This window comes from Staurois parvus, unplaced genomic scaffold, assembly GCF_062004578.1.
Source record: "Staurois parvus isolate SC_StPar_1 unplaced genomic scaffold, SC_StPar_1.0 ptg001227l, whole genome shotgun sequence".
NCBI lineage: Eukaryota > Metazoa > Chordata > Amphibia > Anura > Ranidae > Staurois > Staurois parvus.
The window spans coordinates 1,109,015-1,132,641 of record NW_028319023.1 but is presented as its reverse complement, the minus strand read 5'-3'; the positions used below and the strand labels follow the sequence as shown (position 1 = coordinate 1,132,641).

At 51.7% G+C, this 23,627-nt stretch overlaps 1 protein-coding gene across 1 annotated transcript in view; it reads right to left on the bottom strand.

Moving 5' to 3' along the window:
- Positions 1 to 22,638, bottom strand: part of LOC149438013 (dual specificity testis-specific protein kinase 1-like) — an 89,572-nt gene extending 66,934 nt beyond the window's left edge. The window contains exon 1 of the mRNA XM_089660340.1: positions 21,221 to 22,638. Within this exon, the coding sequence (XP_089516466.1) occupies positions 21,221 to 21,403 (183 nt within the window). The 5' untranslated portion in view covers positions 21,404 to 22,638. The remainder of the gene's footprint in view (positions 1 to 21,220) is intronic.
- Positions 22,639 to 23,627: the final 989 nt, after the last annotated feature.

Genomic DNA, 23,627 nt, shown 5'->3' with positions numbered 1-23,627 from the left:
GTATATCCCCATCCCTCTATATATACACAGTACAGTGTGCGGTATATCCCCATCCCTCTATATATACACAGTACAGTGTGCGGTATATCCCCCATCCCTCTATATATACACACAGTACAGTGTGCGGTATATCCCCCATCCCTCTATATATACACAGTACAGTGTGCGGTATATCCCCCATCCCTCTATATATACACAGTACAGTGTGCGGTATATCCCAGTAGCAGTGTGCGGTATATCCCCATCCCTCCATATATACACAGTACAGTGTGCGGTATATCCCCATCCCTCTATATATACACAGTACAGTGTGCGGTATATCCCCATCCCTCTATATATACACAGTACAGTGTGCGGTATATCCCAGTAGCAGTGTGCGGTATATCCCCATCCCTCCATATATACACAGTACAGTGTGCGGTATATCCCAGTAGCAGTGTGCGGTATATCCCCATCCCTCTATATATACACAGTACAGTGTGCGGTATATCCCCATCCCTCCATATATACACAGTACAGTGTGCGGTATATCCCCATCCCTCTATATATACACAGTACAGTGTGCGGTATATCCCAGTAGCAGTGTGCGGTATATCCCCATCCCTCCATATACTGGGATTGGCAGAGACTGGAGTCTGGTGACAGAACATGTTGTCCTTTCAGTGGGGGAGGGGAGGGGGGGATGGGGGGTTCCCTGTGCGTCCGTCTGGCGGAGAGCCCGGAATCCCGAACATTATTCACAGATGACCTCAGCCTGTCAGCGAGAGACATGTGACACCCGGGAACACCCCACCGCCGTCAACACAAACCTGGGGGGGGGGGGAAATTGTGCTCACAGCCAGATCACATTCACAGCCAATTACGTAAGAGCAGACGGTGACAGCGAGCCGCCCGCCGGGGACACACCAGGCCGGCATTGTACGGATCATCACCCAACACAATGGCTCCTCTCAGTTCTCCTGCCTGTTATTTAGTAACAGAGACATTCTACCAAAGACCCCCATCCACCCTACAAGCCAACAACGTTACCCAAAGGATGGTCAGTCGGGTCTACCAGGAAGATCCACCACCCCACCATGGACGCCCATCAACTGGAAGACCTCACAGTCAGGTTGTACCATCCATGGTTCTAATCCATCCATGCAGGTGGTTGGCACTCCTTGGCACCTTCGATCACACGGAACACACCTGCGGTCATACATTCCCACACCCCGGGTAGTTTTTTGCACAATGTTAGACATTTGCGCTGCAGCAATACCACAAACGATCCTCGAGAGGAGCCCAAAACCAGGGGGAACCAACTCTTTTGGAGTGAGGAGACCAAAGCTGAACTTTATGGTTACAACAATGAAACACTAAGTTTGGAGAGGAGAAAACGAGGCGTATGAAGGGAAGTGCACCATCCCTACTGTGAAGCATGGAGGAAAATCTCTGGAGATCAGTATAGACTCCAGGGACATCAATGAGGCCTATGAAGGGAAGTGCACCATCCCTACTGTGAAGCATGGAGGAAAATCTCTGGAGATCAGTATAGACTCCAGGGGCATCAATGAGGCCTATGAAGGGAAGTGCACCATCCCTACTGTGAAGCATGGAGGAAAATCTCTGGAGATCAGTATAGACTCCAGGGGCATCAATGAGGCCTATGAAGGGAAGTGCACCATCCCTACTGTGAAGCATGGAGGAAAATCTCTGGAGATCAGTATAGACTCCAGGGACATCAATGAGGCCTATGAAGGGAAGTGCACCATCCCTACTGTGAAGCATGGAGGAAAATCTCTGGAGATCAGTATAGACTCCAGGGGCATCAATGAGGCCTATGAAGGGAAGTGCACCATCCCTACTGTGAAGCATGGAGGAAAATCTCTGGAGATCAGTATAGACTCCAGGGGCATCAATGAGGCCTATGAAGGGAAGTGCACCATCCCTACTGTGAAGCATGGAGGAAAATCTCTGGAGATCAGTATAGACTCCAGGGGCATCAATGAGGCCTATGAAGGGAAGTGCACCATCCCTACTGTGAAGCATGGAGGAGAATCCCTGGAGATCAGTATGGACTCCAGGGGCATTAATGAGGCCTATGAAGGGAAGTGCACCATCCCTACTGTGAAGCATGGAGGAGAATCTCTGGAGATCAGTATGGACTCCAGGGGCATCATTGAGGCCTATGAAGGGAAGTGCTCAGCCATACATGTGTTTTTAGAGGAGTCCCAGGGCCTATGAATAGAAGCACACCATCCCTACCGTGAAGCATGGAGGAGGATGTCTGGAGGACAGTATGGAGCTAATCTAAGGCACTTTTTGACACCTCCAGTCAGATGGAATACACTTACGGTTCTAGGTTTCTATACATTACTTCTGGAACAGTTGGTACAATATTATGGTCACAACGATAAATGCAATGTTTGGAGGGGAGTCAATGAGGCCTATGAAGGGAAGTACACCATCCCTACCGTGAAGCATGCAGGAGAATCTCTGGAGATCAGTATGGACTCCAGGGGCATCAATGAGGCCTATGAAGGGAAGTACACCATCCCTACCGTGAAGCACGGACGAGGGTCTCTGGAGGTCAGTATGGCCTCCAGGGGCATCAATAAGGACTATGAAGCGAAGTACACCATCCCTACCGTGAAGCATGGAGGAGAATCTCTGGAGGTCAGTATGGCCTCCAGGGGCGTCAATAAGGACTATGAAGGGAAGTACACCATCCCTACCGTGAAGCATGGAGGAGGATCTCTGGAGGTCAGTATGGTCTCCAGGGGTGTCAATGAGGCCTATGAAGGGAAGCACACAACCATACATGTGTTTTTAGAGGAATCCCAGGGCCCATGAGTAGAAACACACCATCCTTACTGTGAAGCATGGAGGAGGATCTCTGGAGGTCAGTATGGAGTTAATCTAAGGCACTTGACACCTCCAGTTAGATGGAATACACTTACGGTTCTAGGTTTCCATACAGTACTTCTGGAAGAGTTGGTACAACATTATGCTCACAACGATAAACGCAATGTTTGGAGGGGCGCTAATGAGGCCTATGAAGGGAAGTACACCATCCCTACCGTGAAGCATGGAGGAGGATCTCCGGAGGTCTGTATGGAGTTGTGTAGGTGGTCACCAATCTAAAGAATGTGGTTTTAGGTGGTTGGCACTTCTTGGTGGCCCACCTCCAATCACATAGAATACATTTGTGGTCACACGGGGACTAGCAGGGAGGATAGAGACCTTGCAATGTAATGAACACCGATTGGCTGCTCCTCAGGAAAGGGGCGTGTCTGAAAGCAGAGACCCCAGAGAATGGTGGTAGTTCCAATTTTTTATGTCGCAGGATATTACTGCAAAATTTCAGTAAAAGTTAATTTTAGGGCACAAAAAAATGCAATAAGTGATCTTATTTTTTTTGGTATATATAAAAGACGAGGTTGCAGCGAGCAAATCGATATCCAACTTGTCCAACCTTAAATTTGCGCGCACTCATGAAATGGTGATGAACTTCAGTCCCCTATATTTTCTTTAGGTCGATACTTTCTAAGCTCCTTATAGGTCACCAGTTTAGCGTTACGGAGGAGGTCTGGTGCTAGAATTATCGCTCTCATTCTGGCGTGCGCGGCGATATGTGACATGGGTATCGCAATCGACGGTTTCATGCGTAGGACCCCCAGCGTGTGCTTAACCAAAAAGGTCAACTCTACGGGGGCTGGGGTTCTGGAATGGCCCATTGGGATCTCCTGACCTCAACATCGCTGAGCCACATTGGGGAAATGTCTAACATCGATCTTCTACTAGGCAGCCAAAAAGAGTCTACAGGACCTGGAGAAGCCTCAAAAACGTCAGAGTGATGAGACCAAAACTGAATTTTGCGATCACAGTAAAAACACTATGTGGAGCGGAGTCACCGAGGTCCATGAGGAGGAGCATATGATTCCTACTGTGAAGCATGGAGGTGGATGTCTGCTGTTGGGGGCGTGCAAGCTACAAAACAAAAGGAATTTACTTAAAAACGGTCAGCGAGAGGACTGCAGATTTTATCAGAAAGCACTGGTGAAATATTGGCTCTCTTCATCAATGGAGATACACATGGGACTCACTTGGACTTTCCAACACAACAATGATCCAAAAACATAAAAATTCAAAACAGCTCTACAGTGTTTATGGTTCTGGATTGGCCGTCAGAATCTCCAGATCTCAAAATCATTTGGGACTTCTCCAGGTCGTGTAGGCTCCTTGTGGCTTTGGGAGTACCTCAAACATCGAGGTCCAACTAGACAACCAGAAAGAGACCTGGAGAAACCTCAAATCTTCTGATAAAAAAAATCATTTGGGACTTCTCCAGGTATTGTAGGCTCCTTGTGGCTTTGGGAGTATCTCAAACATCGAGGTCCAACTAGACAACCAGAAAGAGACCTGGAGAAACCTCAAATCTTCTGATAAAAAAAATCATTTGGGACTTCTCCAGGTCTTGTAGGCTCCTTGTGGCTTTGGGAGTATCTCAAACATCAAGGTCCAACTAGACAACCAGAAAGAGACCTGGAGAAACCTCAAAACTTCTGATAAAAATAAATCATTTGGCGTAATGAGACCAAAACTGAAAACTGGTTGCAACCATAAACAGTATGACTGGAGAGGAGTCCTATGAAGTCCATCACTCCCAGCATGAAGAATGGAGGTGGACCTCTGCTGTTGGGAGGTGTGAGCTACACTAGCACAGGGGATTTAGTCAAACTTCCAATGAATAGATGAATGCAGCTCATTATCAGGAATTAGTGGGGAAAGTTGTATTCATCAGGCATGAAGCTGCGCACGGGACACACTCGGCCTTTCCAGCATGACAATGCTCAGAAACAGAAGGCCAAGTTGATTCTTCTGAACGCCCTCCATGGATACGTCAGATTCTTCCCCCTCCAGGACCTGAAAGTCTTCTGCGGCTGTCAGCTGCTGCAATAAAAACTTTCAGTTCCTCCAACTGTCAGCTGAAGAGAGACTATAACCAGGGAGATCACTGCCGGGACGAGGAGCAGCGACCACACACACTGACATCTGCTGCTCGCTATTCTCAGCCACAATTTATCAGTCTTCCCTACATTGTCATAGAATTATACACATTGAAAGTCCTGACTGGGTCTGTTCAAGTACCAGCACTCGAGTCCCAGACCTTCCAATGACTACGAACCGCAATAATTGGACGCCCAGGCGACTCCACGCGTCGCAGCCGCTGGACGCCCAGGCGACTCCACGCGTCGCAGCCGCTGGACGCCCAGGCGACTCCACGCGTCGCAGCCGCTGGACGCCCAGGCGACTCCACGCGTCGCAGCCGCTGGACGCCCAGGCGACTCCACGCGTCGCAGCCGCTGGACGCCCAGGCGACTACACGCGTCGCAGCCGCTGGACGCCCAGGCGACTACACGCGTCGCAGCCGCTGGACGCCCAGGCGACTACACGCGTCGCAGCCCTTGGACGCCCAGGCGACTACACGCGTCGCAGCCCTTGGACGCCCAGGCGACTACACGCGTCGCAGCCCTTGGACGCCCAGGCGACTACACGCGTCGCAGCCCTTGGACGCCCAGGCGACTACACGCGTCGCAGCCCTTGGACGCCCAGGCGACTACACGCGTCGCAGCCCTTGGACGCCCAGGCGACTACACGCGCCGCAGCCCTTGGACGCCCAGGCGACTACACGCGCCGCAGCCCTTGGACGCCCAGGCGACTACACGCGTCGCAGCCCTTGGACGCCCAGGCGACTACACGCGTCGCAGCCCTTGGACGCCCAGGCGACTACACGCGCCGCAGCCCTTGGACGCCCAGGCGACTACACGCGCCGCAGCCCTTGGACGCCCAGGCGACTACACGCGTCGCAGCCGTTGGACGCTCAGGCGACTACACGCGTCGCAGCCGTTGGACGCTCAGGCGACTACACGCGTCGCAGCCGTTGGACGCTCAGGCGACTACACGCGTCGCAGCCGTTGGACGCTCAGGCGACTACACGCGTCGCAGCCGTTGGACGCTCAGGCGACTACACGCGTCGCAGCCGTTGGACGCTCAGGCGACTACACGCGTCGCAGCCGTTGGACGCTCAGGCGACTACACGCGTCGCAGCCGTTGGACGCTCAGGCGACTACACGCGTCGCAGCCGTTGGACGCTCAGGCGACTACACGCGTCGCAGCCGTTGGACGCTCAGGCGACTACACGCGTCGCAGCCGTTGGACGCTCAGGCGACTACACGCGTCGCAGCCGTTGGACGCTCAGGCGACTACACGCGTCGCAGCCGTTGGACGGCCAGGCGACTACACGCGTCGCAGCCGTTGGACGGCCAGGCGACTACACGTGGTGCAGCCGTTGGACGCTCAGGCGACTACACGCGTTGCAGCCGTTGGACGGCCAGGCGACTACACGTGGTGCAATCGTTGGACAGTCAGGCGGCTACACATGTTGCAATCGTTGGATGGTCAGGTGACTATACATAGAGCAATCACTGGACAGTCAGGTGACTACAAACAGCACAATCACTGGCCAATGTGAACCTGGGCTTTTAGGATGGGTCAAAACCAACCTTCAAAAGGGCCATCTAACAGGTATTTCTGACTCAATAGCTACTGTAGGAGAGACATGGTACATTGCACCAATCCGCCTGGCACATATGTTCATCAAGCTTTTTGACCCAACCATGGGCCCCACCAACAGCTCATAAGATGGTACCAATAAGCCCAGCCTACATGTCACTGGGCATCGCGCTTTCTGACCCAACCATGAGGCCCAACAGCTAGGTGAGATGGTGTGCGTTGTACCAATTTGCCTAGTACGCACATCCATATTTATTAATTAGGTTTCCTCACCAACCATTGGTCCCCTGAACAGCTAGCTAAGATGTTGTACCTTGTACCAATGATCTCAGCACACATCATTGTGTATCAAGCTTTCTGACCCAATCATGGGCCCCACCAACAGCTCGTAAGGTGGTATATATTGTACCCACCTGTCTGTTCATGTGTATTGAGCTGTCCTAACCATGGACCTTCCCCAACTGCAAGGTGACACAAAGTACATTGTACCGAATCACCCAGTACACACGTCCATATTTATTAGGATTCCTCACCAACAATTGGTCCCCTGAACAGCTAGGTGAGATGGTGTACCTTGTACCAATCAGCCCGTCACAAGTCATTGTGTATCAAGCTTTCTGACTCAGTCATGGGCCCCAACAGCTCATAAGATGGTACCAATGAGCCCAGCCCACATGTCATTGAGCATCGTGCTTTCTGACCCAACCATGAGCCCCACCAACAGCTAGGTGAGATGGTGTATATTGTACCAATTCGCCTAGTACACACATCCATATTTATTAGGCTTCCTCACCACCCATTGGTCCCCTGAACAGCTAGGTAAGATGGTGTACCTTGTACCAATGAGCCCAGCACACGTCATTGTGTATCAAGCTTTCTGACCCAGTCATGGACCCCACCAACAGCTTGTAAGATGGTACCAATGAGCCCAGCCCACGTCATTGAGCATCGCACTTTCTGACCCAACCAAGAGCCCCACCAACAGCTAGGTGAGATGGTGTACGTTGTACCAATTCGCCTAGTACACACATCCATATTTATTAATTAATTAGGCTTCCTCACCAACCATTGGTCCCCTGAACAGCTAGGTAAGATGGTGCACCTTGTACCAATCAGCCCAGCACACGTCATTGTGTATCAAGCTTTCTGACCCAATCATGGGCCCCACCAACAGCTCGTAAGGTGGTATATATTGTACCCACCTGTCTGGTACACATGATCATGTTTATCGAGCTGTCCTAACCATGGATCTACGCCAACTGCAAGGCGTTGTACCAATTCACCCAGTACACTTCCATATTTATTAGGATTCCTCACCAACCATTGGTCCCCTGAACAGCTAGGTAAGATGGTGTACCTTGCACCAATCAGCCCATCACACGTCATTGTGTATCAAGCTTTCTGACGCATTAATAATCAATATTATCAAATCATGACTCGACTACTGCAACTCCCTCCTCACTGGCCTGCCTCGCCGCTGGCTATCCCCGCTTCAGTCCATCCTGAATACGGCCGCCAGACTCATTCACCTTTCCAACCGCTCCATCTCCGCCACCCCCCTCTGCCAATCCCTCCACTGGCCTCCACTCAGTGTCCTCCACCCCCCTCTGCCAATCCCTCCACTGGCCTCCACTCAGTGTCCTCCACCCCCCTCTGCCAATCCCTCCACTGGCCTCCACTCAGTGTCCTCCACCCCCCTCTGCCAATCCCTCCACTGGCTTCCGATTGCGCAACGGATCAAATTCAAAATCCTAACACTGACATACAAAGCTGTCCACCATACTGCCCCGAACTACATCACTGACCTAATATCCAAGTACCACCCAACACGCACACTCCGCTCCTCACAAGACCTCCTTCTCTCTAGTTCCCTGGTCTCCTCCTACCATGCCCGCCTCAAGGATTTCTCCAGGGTGTCACCCATCCTCTGGAACTTCCTACCCCAACCCATCAGATTATCACCTACTCTCCTCTCCTTTAGGCACACCCTGAAAACCCATCTCTTCAGGGAAGCCTACCCCACCCCCTGCTAATTGCCGACCTCCTCCACTCTTCCTACCACTCCATCCCCCACAGCTATCTCCTCCTGTGCCACCATCCCCTCCCTCCTAGATTGTAAGCTCCAAAGAGCAGGGCCCTCGATCCCCTCATGTTTTGCATTGTATTGGTATTGTTCTGTCACATGTTCTGTCCCCCTTTGTAATGTACAGCGCTGAGCGAACTATTGGCGCTTTATAAATACTGTATAATAATAATAATACTAATATTAATATCTCTGCACACTCCAAACTCTAACAATACCTCCTACACCCTGAAAGAAAAGTAAAAAAACTTACACCCTTGAAAGTCAACGTAAATAACTAAACTCTTCTCTGTGAATAGATCTATCCCAATCTGAACATATATGGCTAAATAAAAACTAAATAAATGCAAAAAAAAAAAAATAAAACAATAAATAAATAAATAATAAATGTCCCAACATTGTCTATTGTACATTGTCTTTTCCGCTTCCAAATCAAATGGTGTCACTGTTTATTAATCCAACGTAACGTTTCCAAATTCTTTGTGTACCGCAAAAAATAAAAATAAAAAAACTTATGCTAGCGTATGACCTTTTAAATAAATCAACTAAGTGCAACAAATCGTGTATCATGCAAACTGCATATCATGTGCACTCAACTCACACGTGAAAGAAGAGAGAACACCTTAATCAATATATAAATACAATAAATATCCAAACATATATCTCCATAAAGATGCCCGTGTGACTATGAACACTCCAACGTCAAACAATACAAATAAGTGATCCTCTCCACACAGTGCAAATGATGATTGACAAACCAAATAATTAGGTCAAAAAGTGAAACTCCATACCACTCCTGTGGTGGTTCCTCCTTAAGCCCGCTCTCATAGAGTGAACACTTCTAAAAAAATTGATTGTAAAAATAAAGGGTTTCACTCCAGCTGGTGCAACAATGGATAATTACCCTAAGCCAGTAATAACAGGCTCTCCCCAAACAATGGATGATGGCACTCTCCAGGCTTCCTAATAGTCCTGTTGCCACTCTTCCATGATCCTCATAAAGTAAAATCGGAGATTAAAGATGATCGGTAGCAAAGTACAAACAACATTTATTAAGTAGCTTACATTGAAAACAGAAGAAATCAGCTTCCAGCATAAAAAACAACTCAAGTGTAGTCCTATTATGAGAAAAAACGCATGTTCCCAATTCCAAGATGGCAGCGACAGCACTTCCGGTTCTGCGTGGGTGCGTCAGACGTCACGCGTCCCGATGCGTTTCGTCACTCCCTGGACTTTTTCACAAGGGATCCATCCCGGCACACGCATTGAGTATCGAGCTTTCTGACGCAACCACAGGCCCCACCAACAGCTGGTGAGATGGTGCACATTGTACCAATCTGTCTGCCACACATGTCCTTGTTTATTGAACTTCACCCATTAATCCCTCAAAACACAAGGTAGGATGGTGCACATTGTACCGATTCACCCAGTCCGTGTCCACGTTTACTGAGCTTTCTGACCCAACCATGGGCCCCTCCAACAGCTGGTGAGATGGTATACATTGAACCAACCTGTCTGCCACACATGTTCATTGAGCTTCCTCACCCAACCATTGACCCCTCCAACGCAAGGTGAGATGGTGCACATTGTACCAACCTGTCTGGCACACATGTCCTTGTTTATTGAACTTCTTCACCCATTAATCCCTCAAAACACAAAAGGTAGGATGGTGCACATTGTACTGATTCACCCAGCACATGTGTCCAAGTTTATTGAGCTTTCTGACCCAACCACGGGCCCCTCTATTAACTAGGTGAGATGGAGCGCATTGTACTGATTCACCCAGCATACATGTCCATGTGAATCGAGCTTTCTGACCCAACCATGGGCCCCACCAACAGCTGGTGAGATGGTATACACTGAACCAACCTGTCTGCCACACATGTTCATTGAGCTTCCTCACCTAACCATTGACCCCTCCAACACAAGGTAAGATGGTGTACATTGTACCAATTCACCCAGCATACATGTCCATGTGTATTAAGCTTTCTGAGCCAACCATGGGCCCCTCTAACAGCTAGGTGAGATGGAGTACATTGTACTGATTCACCCAGCACACATGTCGATGGGTATCGAGCTTTCTGACCCAACCATGGGCCCCTCTATTAGCTAGGTGAGATGGATTGGTACAATGCACTCCATCTGGCATCAACCACAGGTCTTCCAACAGCTGGATAAGATGTTGCACATTGTACCAATGCTCCAGGCACACGTGTCATTGTGTATCGAGCTTTCTGACACAACCACAGGCCCCACCAACAGCTGGTGAGATGGTACACATTGGACCAATCTGTCTGGCACACATGTCCATGTTTATTGAGCTTTCTGTCCCAAACAGAAAAACAGAATCTTCCCCGACAGCAAGGTGAGACGGAGTACATTGTATGGATTCACCCAGCACACATGTCCATGTGTATCGAGCTTTCTGAGCCAACCATGGGCCACTCCAACAGCTAGGGGAGGTGGAATACATTGTACCGATTCAACCAGCACACATGTCCATGTTTATTGAGCTTTCTGTCCAAAACAGAAAACTGGAATCTTCCCCGACAGCAAGGCGAGACAGCGTACATTGTACTGATTCACCCAGAACACAAGTCCTTAGTTATTGAACTTCTTCACCCATGAATCCCTCAAACGCAAGGTAGGACGGTGTACGTTGTACAGATTCACCCAGCACGTGTCCATTTGTATCAAGCTTTCTGAGCCAACCATGGGCCCCTCCAACAGCTGATGAGATGGTATACACTGAACCAATCTGTCTGCCACACATGTTCATTGAGCTTCCTCACCCAACCATTGACCCCTCCAATGCAAGGTAAGATGGTGTACATTGTACCGATTCACCCAGAACACGTATCCATGTGTATCGAGCTTTCTGAGCCAACCATGGGCCCCCCTATTAGCTAGGTGAGATGGAGCGCATTGTACCAATCCACCTGGGACACATGTCCATGTGTATTGAGCTTTCTGTCCCAAACAGAAAACCGGAATCTTCCCCGACAGCAAGGCGAGACGGCGTACATTGTACTGATTCACCCAGAACACAAGTCCTTATTTATTGAACTTCTTCACCCATTAATCCCTCAAACGCAAGGTAGGATGGTGCACATTGTACAGATTCACCCAGCACACATGTTCATGTGTATCGAGCTTTCTGAGCCAACCATGGGCCATCCCAACAGCTGATGAGATGGTATACATTGAACAACCTGTCTGCCACACATGTTCATGTTCATTGAGCTTCCTCACCCAACCATTGACCCCTCCAAAGCAAGGTAAGATGGTGCACATTGTACCGATTCACCCAGCATACATGTCCATGTGTATCGAGCTTTCTGAGCCAACCATGGGCCCCACCAACAGCTGGTGAGATGGAGTACATTGTACCATTCTGTCTGGCACACATGTCCTTGTTTATTGAGCTTCTTCACCTAACCACTGACCCCTCCAACGCAAGGTAAGATGGTGCACATTGTACGGATTCACCCAGCACACGTGTCCATGGGTATCGAGCTTTCTGAGCCAACCAAGGGCCCCACCAACAGCTAGGGGAGGTGGAATACATTGTACGGATTCACCCAGCACACGTGTCCATGGGTATCGAGCTTTCTGAGCCAACCATGGGCCCCTCTATTAGCTAGGTGAGGTGGAATACATTGTACCGATTCACCCAGCATACATGTCCATGTGTATCGAGCCAACCATGGGCCACCCCAACAGCTGATGAGATGGTATACACTGAACCAACCTGTCTGGCACACGTCCTTGTTCATTGAGCTTCCTCACCCAACCATTGACCCCTCCAACGCAAGGTAAGATGGTGCACATTGTACCGATTCACCCAGCATACATGTCCATGTGTATCGAGCTTTCTGAGCCAACCATGGGCCCCACCAACAGCTGGTGAGATGGAGTACATTGTACCATTCTGTCTGGCACACATGTCCTTGTTTATTGAGCTTCTTCACCTAACCACTGACCCCTCCAACGCAAGGTAAGATGGTGCACATTGTACGGATTCACCCAGCACACGTGTCCATGGGTATCGAGCTTTCTGAGCCAACCAAGGGCCCCACCAACAGCTAGGGGAGGTGGAATACATTGTACGGATTCACCCAGCACACGTGTCCATGGGTATCGAGCTTTCTGAGCCAACCATGGGCCCCTCTATTAGCTAGGTGAGGTGGAATACATTGTACCGATTCACCCAGCATACATGTCCATGTGTATCGAGCCAACCATGGGCCACCCCAACAGCTGATGAGATGGTATACACTGAACCAACCTGTCTGGCACACGTCCTTGTTCATTGAGCTTCCTCACCCAACCATTGACCCCTCCAACGCAAGGTAGGATGGTGTACATTGTACCGATTCACCCAGCACACGTGTCCATGGGTATCGAGCTTTCTGACCCAACCACGGGCCCCTCTATTAGCTAGGTGAGATGGAGCGCATTGTACCAATCCACCTGGCACCGTGTTTATCGAGCTTCGTATGACTTTCCAATGACTCGCATGGACATCCCAACTCCCCTGCCGAGCGCTCAGGAAGTGCCCGGCCAACCTGTAGTTACATTCACAGCAGCGGGAACCGGTGGGCTCTAACTGGAACTTCTGCCAGGTTTTTATTCCCACTGGTGACACCAATGAGCCCTTTCCAGTTGTATGTGGGGAATATAATCCACAGAGGGGAATTAGTGTCACCAGGACAGGAAGTGAAGGACAAAATCCCCACCGGGGACACGGATAGAACTAAATATCCAACAAAGGTCCCAACTCTTCTCTACTCCATCCAGACCTAGTGGAAAATATTTCTGGCTGGAGTTCCACTTTCAGCGTTTGATAATCAAAGGTTTCCTTTTTTTCCCCCTTAAGCAGAACTCCAACCACAAATATCAACATAAAAAAAAAAGGTCTAAAATAATAAAACCAGACTGTGCTGCAACATTCATCTTCACGCGAGAGATTTACCCCCTGCTTCATTTCTGTCCATGAAACCCACCCATCCTGAAGGGTAGCCTGCCCTGAGCCACTAAAGGTCCTCAGACAGCTAGCATCATTCACCCGATTCCTGCAAGCCCAGGTCACCTAGACTGACTATACAGCGATAGGCTCATCTATTTGTGACTCTGCTCCCCCCTCCTATCAGCATGCTTTTTGTCAACACATAAAACTGGCTCCTTGTGCTGCTTCTCCCTTTCCCAGTCTGGGCTCTGCTGTACAGAGGCTGATACCAGGTCACATTCAGTGACTCACACTGCTCGAATTTATAGAATACATTTATCGACATGTGAATTACAGAGCTGCACTGGTCGTGCGTGTTCAGCTTCCTACTACACAACAGCCTCCGGGAATGTTCCTCCTCTCGGTTCCCTCCATATGACGTTCAATTCTGGGCCATTACAACCGACAAGTGGGACTTCCCCCGTCATCGGCAATGTGGAACCTCCATCGTAGGACTGTGCTGAAGGAGGTCGATCCAGCTGCAGACTCCGGCTCCAGGCCTTGGTAAGGGGTGATTGTGCGCGGCAGCTGTCAGAGAGGCCGGATTACGGGACGCACAGCGGGATCTCACTGACCGGACGAAGCACAGACACGACCTATACGGAGAGCCTCACACATAGACACTGGGCAGGCGTGTGCGCACCGTCCTCCAGCATTGTCCATCACAGGCACTGGGCAGGCGTGTGCGCACCGTCCTCCACAGGCACTGGGCAGGCGTGTGCGCACCGTCCTCCACAGGCACTGGGCAGGCGTGTGCGCACCGTCCTCCACAGGCACTGGGCAGGCGTGTGCGCACCGTCCTCCACAGGCACTGGGCAGGCGTGTGCGCACCGTCCTCCACAGGCACTGGGCAGGCGTGTGCGCACCGTCCTCCACAGGCACTGGGCAGGCGTGTGCGCACCGTCCTCCACAGGCACTGGGCAGGCGTGTGCGCACCGTCCTCCACAGGCACTGGGCAGGCGTGTGCGCACCGTCCTCCACAGGCACTGGGCAGGCGTGTGCGCACCGTCCTCCACAGACACTGGGCAGGCGTGTGCGCACCGTCCTCCACAGACACTGGGCAGGCGTGTGCGCACCGCCCTCCAGCATTGTCCATCACAGACACTGGGCAGGCGTGTGCGCACCGTCCTCCAGCATTGTCCATCACAGACACTGGGCAGGCGTGTGCGCACCGTCCTCCAGCATTGTCCATCACAGACACTGGGCAGGCGTGTGCGCACCGTCCTCCAGCATTGTCCATCACAGACACTGGGCAGGCGTGTGCGCACCGTCCTCCAGCATTGTCCATCACAGGCACTGGGCAGGCGTGTGCGCACCGTCCTCCAGCATTGTCCATCACTGGAAGAGCTTGGTATGAATACCCTGCAGTGCTGATCAATGGCCTGCCCGATCTTCCCGAGATCTGCCAGCTGGAACCGCAGAAAGGTGCTGAAAAAAAAATTTAAAGGACGACTCCACATTTAGTAAGATTGTCCACTAAACCCATCCAACCCGAAGGGCAGCCAGCCATAAATGCTTGCCATGGCAGATGACATACAACCTTTACAAGGAGAAAATCATTGCCTATTGTGCACCATTCCTATGGAAGGTCCATACTCCTCTGGATGACTGGGGGCACCATGAGTATGCCCCATTCCTATAGACTGCCCTGAGCCTAGTGGGCACACTCCATTGGAGGGCCTATATTCCTCTGGATGGCTGGAGGCCACCATGAGTGTGCACCATTCCTATGGAAGGTCCATACTCCTATGGAAGGTCCATACTCCTCTGGATAACAGGGGGCACCATGAGTATCCCCCATTCCTATAGACTGCTCTGAGCCTAGTGGGCACATTCCGTTGGAGGGTCCATACTTCTCTGGATGGCTGGGGGCCACCGTGAGTATGCACCATTCCTATGGAAGGTCCATATTCCTCTGGTTGGCTGGGGCTGCCATAAGTATGTGCTGTTCATATCAAAGGTCGGTACTTATTTGGTTGGATGAGGCCACCATGCCTATGCACCATTCCTATAGACTGACTTGAGGCTGTTGAATGGTCCATATTCCTCTGATTAGCTGGGGTCCACCATGAGTATGCACCATTCCTATGGAAGGTCCATACTCCTCTGGATGGCTGGGGGCCACCATGAGCATGCACCATTCCTTTGGAAGGTCCATACTCCTCTGGATGGCTGGGGTCCACCAATCCATTGGAAGGTCCATACTCCTCTGGATGGCTGGGGTCCAGCATTCCTATGAAAGGTCCATACTCCTCTGGATGGCTAGGGGCCACCCAGAGTATGCCCCATTCCTGTGGAAGGTCCATACTCTGGATGGCTTGGATGGCTGGGTCCACCATGAGTATGCCCCATTCCTATGGAAGGTCCATACTCCTCCAGATAGCTGAAGACCACTATGAGTATGCACCGTTTTTACAGAGTCTGTACACCCCTAAATGGCTAAAGACCTCCATGAGCATGCACCATTCCTATGGACAGTCCATACTGCTCTGGTTGGCTGGGACCGCCATAAGTATGCACCATTCCTGTGGAAGGTCTGTATTCCTCTGGTTGGCTGAGGCCGCCATGAGTATGCATCATTCTTATGAATGCTCCATACTCCTCTAGGTGGCTTAGGACTGTCATGAGCATGCACCATTCCTACAGATTGTCTGTACTTGCCCTGGCCCTCCCGACCACCAGAGCCTCGCCCTGGCCCTCCCAATCACCAGAGAGTTGCCATCGCCCTCTAGTGGCTGCAGATCTGTCATCACCTAATGTCCTGCACACTGGGGTGCCGGTCTAAGTTGGTGTGTTAGCACAGATTGCCGTAATCCGAGATCCCACCCCACCGCAGAACGATCGTAGAGACGCCTCAGCAGAAGATACGGATTGCAAGGATGGGCACTGAGAGGTCAACTGGAGAAAGAGTTAAAAGGAAGAGTTCTGCCTCAGGTTCTAAAAGGAGAATAAACCGAGAGAAGTAGGAGAACGTCCAGATCCCGGTCTGTGGGGGTGCAAATATCAGCTGATAAAGACGAATATTACCACCCCCCCGTCACTTACAGGAAGCTCTGCAGCCATCATGAGACTCGCTCAGAAGCTTTAATAAGATTATCAGATTAGAGGAACCGTTATTTCCAGCACTGATCTGCAGAGCGCGCACTCCACATCACATGACACCAGTCACCCCACCCACCATGGGTATCGTACCACCACACAGGCGCCAACCTCCTCCATGGAGGTGAAGAGAACCTGTCACCAAGCAAATCAATGAGCACAGATGGGGAGGAGATGAAGTACCACCCTTCAGTGTATGGAGGGATCTTCTCATCAATGTCTGCACAGTCAGATCCGGGATGTGGAGGGATCCGGGATGCGGAGGGAACCGGGATGCGGAGGGATCCGGGATGCGGAGGGATCCGGGATGCGGAGGGATCCGGGATGCGGAGGGAACCGGGATGCGGATCTTGTGAACAATGTGGAACGTATGTGTAGCTGTACACGAGATGAGCTCATTGCATAGTAATAAAGGTTCAGTTGGGTGATGTGGAGGGATCCGAGATGCGGAGGGATCCGGGACGTGGACGGAATCCGGGACGTGGACGGAATCCGGGACGTGGACGGAATCCGGGACGTGGACGGAATCCGGGACGTGGACGGAATCCGGGACGTGGACGGGATCCGGGACGTGGACGGGATCCGGGACGTGGACGGGATCCGGGACGTGGACGGGATCCGGGACGTGGACGGGATCCGGGACGTGGACGGGATCCGGGACGTGGACGGGATCCGGGACGTGGACGGGATCCGGGACGTGGACGGATCCGGGATGCAGATCTTGTGAACAATGTGGAACGTATGTGTAGCTGTACACGAGATGACCTCATTGCATAATAATAAAGGTTCAGTTGGGTGATGTGGAGGAATCCGGGATGTGGAGGGATCTGGGATGTGGAGGGATCTGGGATGTGGAGGGATCTGGGATGTGGAGGGATCTGGGATGTGGAGGGATCTGGGATGCGGATCTTGTGAACAATGTGGAACGTATGTGTAGCTGTACAGGAGATGACCTCATTCCATAGTAATGAAGGTTCAGTTGGGTGACAACCCGACCATAAATGTAAATGAGAAGAGGACTCAGAGGTGATTGCAGGGTGTGTGTTGGTTGTCGGAGAGTCTAGTAAAATGAGATGACAGTTTACAGTCCGGCTTTATAGGACGGTGTGTGATGACCCCTCCCAGGTGGTGACCCTTTTGGTACAGGTGACCTCTTTTCAGGTTGTAAACCCTGTGGTACAAGTGACCTCATACCAGGCGGTGACCCCATAGTACAGGTGACCTCATACCAGGCGGTGACCCCATAGTACAGGTGACCTCATACCAGGCGGTGACCCCATAGTACAGGTGACCCCATAGTACAGGTGACCCCATAGTACAGGTGACCCCATAGTACAGGTGACCCCCATACCAGGCGGTGACCCCATAGTACAGGTGACCCCCATACCAGGCGGTGACCCCATAGTACAGGTGACCCCCATACCAGGCGGTGACCCCATAGTACAGGTGACCCCATAGTACAGGTGACCCCATACCAGGCGGTGACCCCATAGTACAGGTGACCCCATACCAGGCGGTGACCCCATAGTACAGGTGACCTCATACCAGGCGGTGACCCCATAGTAGAGGTGACCTCATACCAGGCGGTGACCCCATAGTAGAGGTGACCTCATACCAGGCGGTGACCCCATAGTAGAGGTGACCTCATACCAGGCGGTGACCCCATACCAGGCGGTGACCTCATAGTAGAGGTGACCTCATAGTCATACCAGGCGGTGACCCCATAGTAGAGGTGACTCCATACCAGGCGATGCCCCTATAGTACAGGTGACTCCATACCAGACGATGCCCCTATAGTACAGGTGACCCCATACCAGGCGGTGACCCCATAATACAGGTGACCCCATACCAGGCGGTGACCCTGTACCAGTCAATGGCCCCAAAAAGGACAATTGACCCCCTACCAGGGGTTGATGCCTGTGGTACAGGTAATCCTCCAAAGCAGTACTGTATTCTGGCAGTACAGGTGACTCCAGTAGTACAGCTGTCCCTTAAATTGTGACCCCCAGTAGTACAGGTGACCCCCAACCAGGCTGGGAACCCCAGTAGTATAAGTGACCCCCTACCAGGCAGTGACTTCAGTAGTACAGGTACCCACTCTAGTACAGGTAATAAGCTACCAGGTGGTGACCCCATAGTACTGGTGATCCTCTTCCAGCTGGGGACCCCCATAGTACTGGTGATCCTCTTCCAGCTGGGGACCCCATAGTGCCGGTGATCCTCTTCCAGCTGGGGACCCCCATAGTACCGGTGATCCTCTTCCAGCTGGGGATCCCATAGTGCCGGTGATCCTCTTCCAGCTGGGGACCCCCATAGTACCGGTGATCCTCTTCCAGCTGGGGACCCCATAGTGCCGGTGATCCTCTTCCAGCTGGGGACCCCATAGTACCGGTGATCCTCTTCCAGCTGGGGACCCCATAGTACTGGTGATCCTCTTCCAGCTGGTGACCCCCATAGTACTGGTGATTCTTTCCCATGATCCCATAGTACATTTAACCTCTGAGCTAGTGACCCCATGTCTCAGGCAGGTTTGATAAATGGACGCGGGGCGCTGTATGATGTGTGGATGTACGGGATGCTGTGAATGATGAGAGTTGTAGTTGGCGGGGAAATCACATCTCATGACAAGGATGAGGAGTGCAGATCACCATCACACTGTCCCCGCCCCTCACACAGCCGCCCCATCAAACCTCACTGTCCCCGCCCCTCACACACTCGTCCCATCAAACCTCACTGTCCCCGCCCCTCACACACTCCTACCATCAAACCTCACTGTCCCCGCCCCTCACACAGCCGTCCCATCAAACCTCACTGTCCCCGCCCCTCACACACTCCTACCATCAAACCTCACTGTCCCCGCCCCTCACACAGCCGTCCCATCAAACCTCACTGTCCCCTCCCCTCACACAGCCGTCCCATCAAACCTCACTGTCGCCTCCCCTCACACAGCCGTCCCATGAAACCTCACTGTCCCCGCCCCTCACACAGTTGTCCGATCAAACCTCACTGTCCCCGCCCCTCACAAAGCCGTCCCATCAAACCTCACTGTCCCCGCCCCTCACACACTCGTCCCATCAAACCTCACTGTCCCCGCCCCTCACACACTAGTCCGATCAAACCTCACTGTCCCCGCCCCTTACACACTCGTCCCATCAAACCTCACTGTCCCCGCCCCTCACACACTAGTCCGATCAAACCTCACTGTCCCCGCCCCTTACACAGTTGTCCGATCAAACCTCACTGTCCCCGCCCCTCACAAAGCCGTCCCATCAAACCTCACTGTCCCCGCCCCTCACACAGCCGTCCCATCAAACTTTTGGCTTCTCCGGCATCCAGCCAGCATTTTGTAAGTTATTAAAAAAAAAAAGTCAGTGTGTACGAAATGTGAGCGCTTCATAACGGCGGTCTGTATGTGGCCCCGCCCACCGGCAGCGCTAAACCGCACAAAACTGAGGACGGACAGATCTCCACAATGAACACGTCATCCCGCTGCACTGACAGGGAAATATACACAGAGGATCCATCCGATACAATGTATAGAAAATGTATCAATACAACCCGTGACCCCGCCCACCTTCCTCCAATAGACGGCAATGGACTGGAGCATTGCAGGAAAATCTTGGGGCCCCAAAGCATTGGGCAAGGCACCATGGGACTGCACTGCAGGACACTCATGGGGCCCCAGAGCATTAGGCAAGGCACCATGGGGCCACACTGCACTACAGGACACATGTGGCGCCCAAGAGCATTGGGCAAGACACCAGGGGGCCGCATTACACTGCAGGACACTCTTGGGGACCCAGAGCATTGGGCAAGGCACCATGGGGAAAAACTGCACTCACAGATGTCCTGATGCACTGCAGGACACTCTGGGGCCCCCAGAGCACTGGGCAAGACTCCAGGGGACCAGTTGCATTACAGAAAGCTTTGGGGTCCCCTGGGTATTGTGTAAGGCTCCAGGGTGCCCAAGTGGTTTGCAGGAACCTCTGGGGGCCCTAGGACATTGGGCAAGGCCCCAGGGGGCTCCATTGCACTGCTAGAGGATTACAGACCACTCTGTAGGGCCCAGGAGCATTGCAGGAGGCTTTGGGGGCCCCACTGCACTGTATGAGATTGGGGGGGGGGGCAATGCTTTGCAGGAAGCTTTGAGGGTCCCAGGGCATTGTGCAGGTCTCTGGTGGACCCTACTGCAGCACAGGAAGCTCTGGGGGTCCTACTGCATTGTGGGGGCCGCAGGGCATTGTAAATGGCCCTCGGGGGGGGGGGGCCCACTACACCTTCAAAGACTATGGGGCCCAGGTGTATTGTAAGAGGTTCCCAGAGACCCCACTTCATGGGCAGAGGCCCCAATGCACTGCAGGGGTAAATGGGGGCCCCGGTGCATTTGTGGGAGGCCCCAGTGCATTCTTGGGAGGCTCTAGGGGCCCCCAGCCATCTGTAAATACTGCACACACATGGTCCAATCACGGTCCTACCTTGTAAACCTCAGAGAAGAAGCCGGTCCCGATCCTCTCGCAGTAGAAGTCGTCGATGCGGGCCAGGTTGGAGACAGCGCTGCGAAGGGCCCGGTAGGAAGAGGGCCGCAAGCGGCAGGAGCCCTGACTGGTCAGAGTACATCCATTGGGGGCCCCAGACTCCGGATCTCCATCCAATTCCATATCAGAGATGTGCGGACATTCCCCAGGGAGGAAGGAGAGACAGGCGGGACGGTCACATGGTCCTCACATGTGGGGAGGGGCCACCCCACTACAACGCTCCTCGGGGGAGGGATCCGTCCAGGGACTGCGCCACATCTGCTCCGCATGTACAAGGAGGGGACTGAGGGACCGGGCCCCGCCAGACATGGGGGCCCCTAGCACTTCACAGTCTGTCCTGTGTAAGGCCAATATGGACCCCGACTGACCCCAAGGAGGAGCCTGACCATTCCCTACACCCAATATGGACCTTCCAAGGGCTCCCAACACCCAATATGGATCTGAGGGCCCCCCCAGCAACCAATAATGACTTTCCAAGGACCTCAGACACTTAATATGGACCTTCCAAGGGCTCCCAACACCCAATATGGATCTCTGAGGGCCCCCCAACAACCAATAAAAACTTTCCAAGGACCTTGAACACTTAATATGGACCTTCCAAGGGCTCCCAACACCCAATATGGATCTGAGGGCCCCTCCAACACCCAATAAAGACTTTCCAAGGACCCCGGACACTTAATATGGACCATCCAAGGGCCCCAAACACCCAATACAGACCTTCTGAGGGCTTCTAATACCTAATGTGGACCTTCCAAGGACCCCAACACCCAATACTGATCGTCCAAGGGACCCCAACACTCAATATAGATCTCTGAGGACCCCCCAACATCCAATATGAATCTTTGAGGACCCCTCAATATCAAATATGGATCTCTGACAGCCCCCCAACACCCAATAAAGACTTTCCAAGGACCCCAAACAATTAATATGGACCTTCTGAGGGCTCCTAACACCTAATATGGACCCCAACACCCAATACTGACCTTCCAAGGGACCCCAATATGTAAACCTGACCACAGCTGCCCTCTGCACCCAAAATGGACCTCCAGAGACCCCAAATATAGGCCCTAACCGACCCCCTCCCCCTATACTGAATCCCTGAGAACCCCTAAAATCCAATGGGGGCCCTAACTGTCCTCTACACCCAATATGGACCCCCAGGGGCCCCTATACTGGCCAATGACTAGATATACCCCCCACCTACACCTGAACTATGGGGACAATGAGAGGGCCCCTCCACCGAGAACCGAGCTCCTCCTCCCTCTACACGGATCCTACCACCTTCTCTCCCCTCCGATCTCTCCGGACTGACAGCTACGGCCTCCGACACCCCGACCGAGGCCGAGACTAGGGGAGGAGCCTGGGGAGGGACAGGAGGAGGAGACTTCTACACCGCCTACTCACTGACAGCCAGACTGCGCATGTGCGGAATACAGAGCGCGAACCCCTCCTCCCCCCCGTACACCCTGCAAGATTCAATCCTTCACAGGGCACTGACACCAAACCACGCCCCGTCCATACAGAGCAACATATGAGGGCCACGCCTCTCCCTTCACACCTACTGTACGGAACTGCAACTCCGCCCCTTCTATCACCTCTACTGTACGGAGGGACTCTCAGGGCGGGTCACGTGACGGAGGAATGGTGTGCTCATTGGAGGGAACTTTTCAGGAGAGTGTACAGATAGCGATGTGTGATCTACTGGAGAATGCTGGATTGTTGTACCATTTATTGTATATAGTCAGTGAGGTCATCAATATTATTGTATATAGTCAGTGAGGATCAATATTATTATATATAGTCAGTGAGGGGATCAATATTATTGTATATAGTCAGTGAGGGGATCAATATTATTATATATAGTCAGTGAGGGGATCAATATTATATATAGTCAGTGAGGATCAATATTATTATATATAGTCAGTGAGATCATCAATATTATTATATATAGTCAGTGAGGATCAATATTTTTATATATAGTCAGTGAGATCATCAATATTATTATATATAGTCAGTGAGGGGATCAATATTATTATATATAGTCAGTGAGAGGATCAATATTATTATATATAGTCAGTGAGGATCAATATTATTGTATATAGTCAGTGAGAGGATCAATATTATTGTATATAGTAACTGAAGGGATCAATATTATTATATATAGTCAGTGAGAGGATCAATATTATTGTATATAGTCAGTGAGGTCTCCAATATTATTGTATATAGTCAGTGAGGGGATCAATATTAATATATGTAGTCAGTGAGAGGATCAATATTATTGTATATAGTCAGTGAGGGGATCAATATTATTCATACAGTGTGGCAAAAAAGTATTTAGTCCCCACCA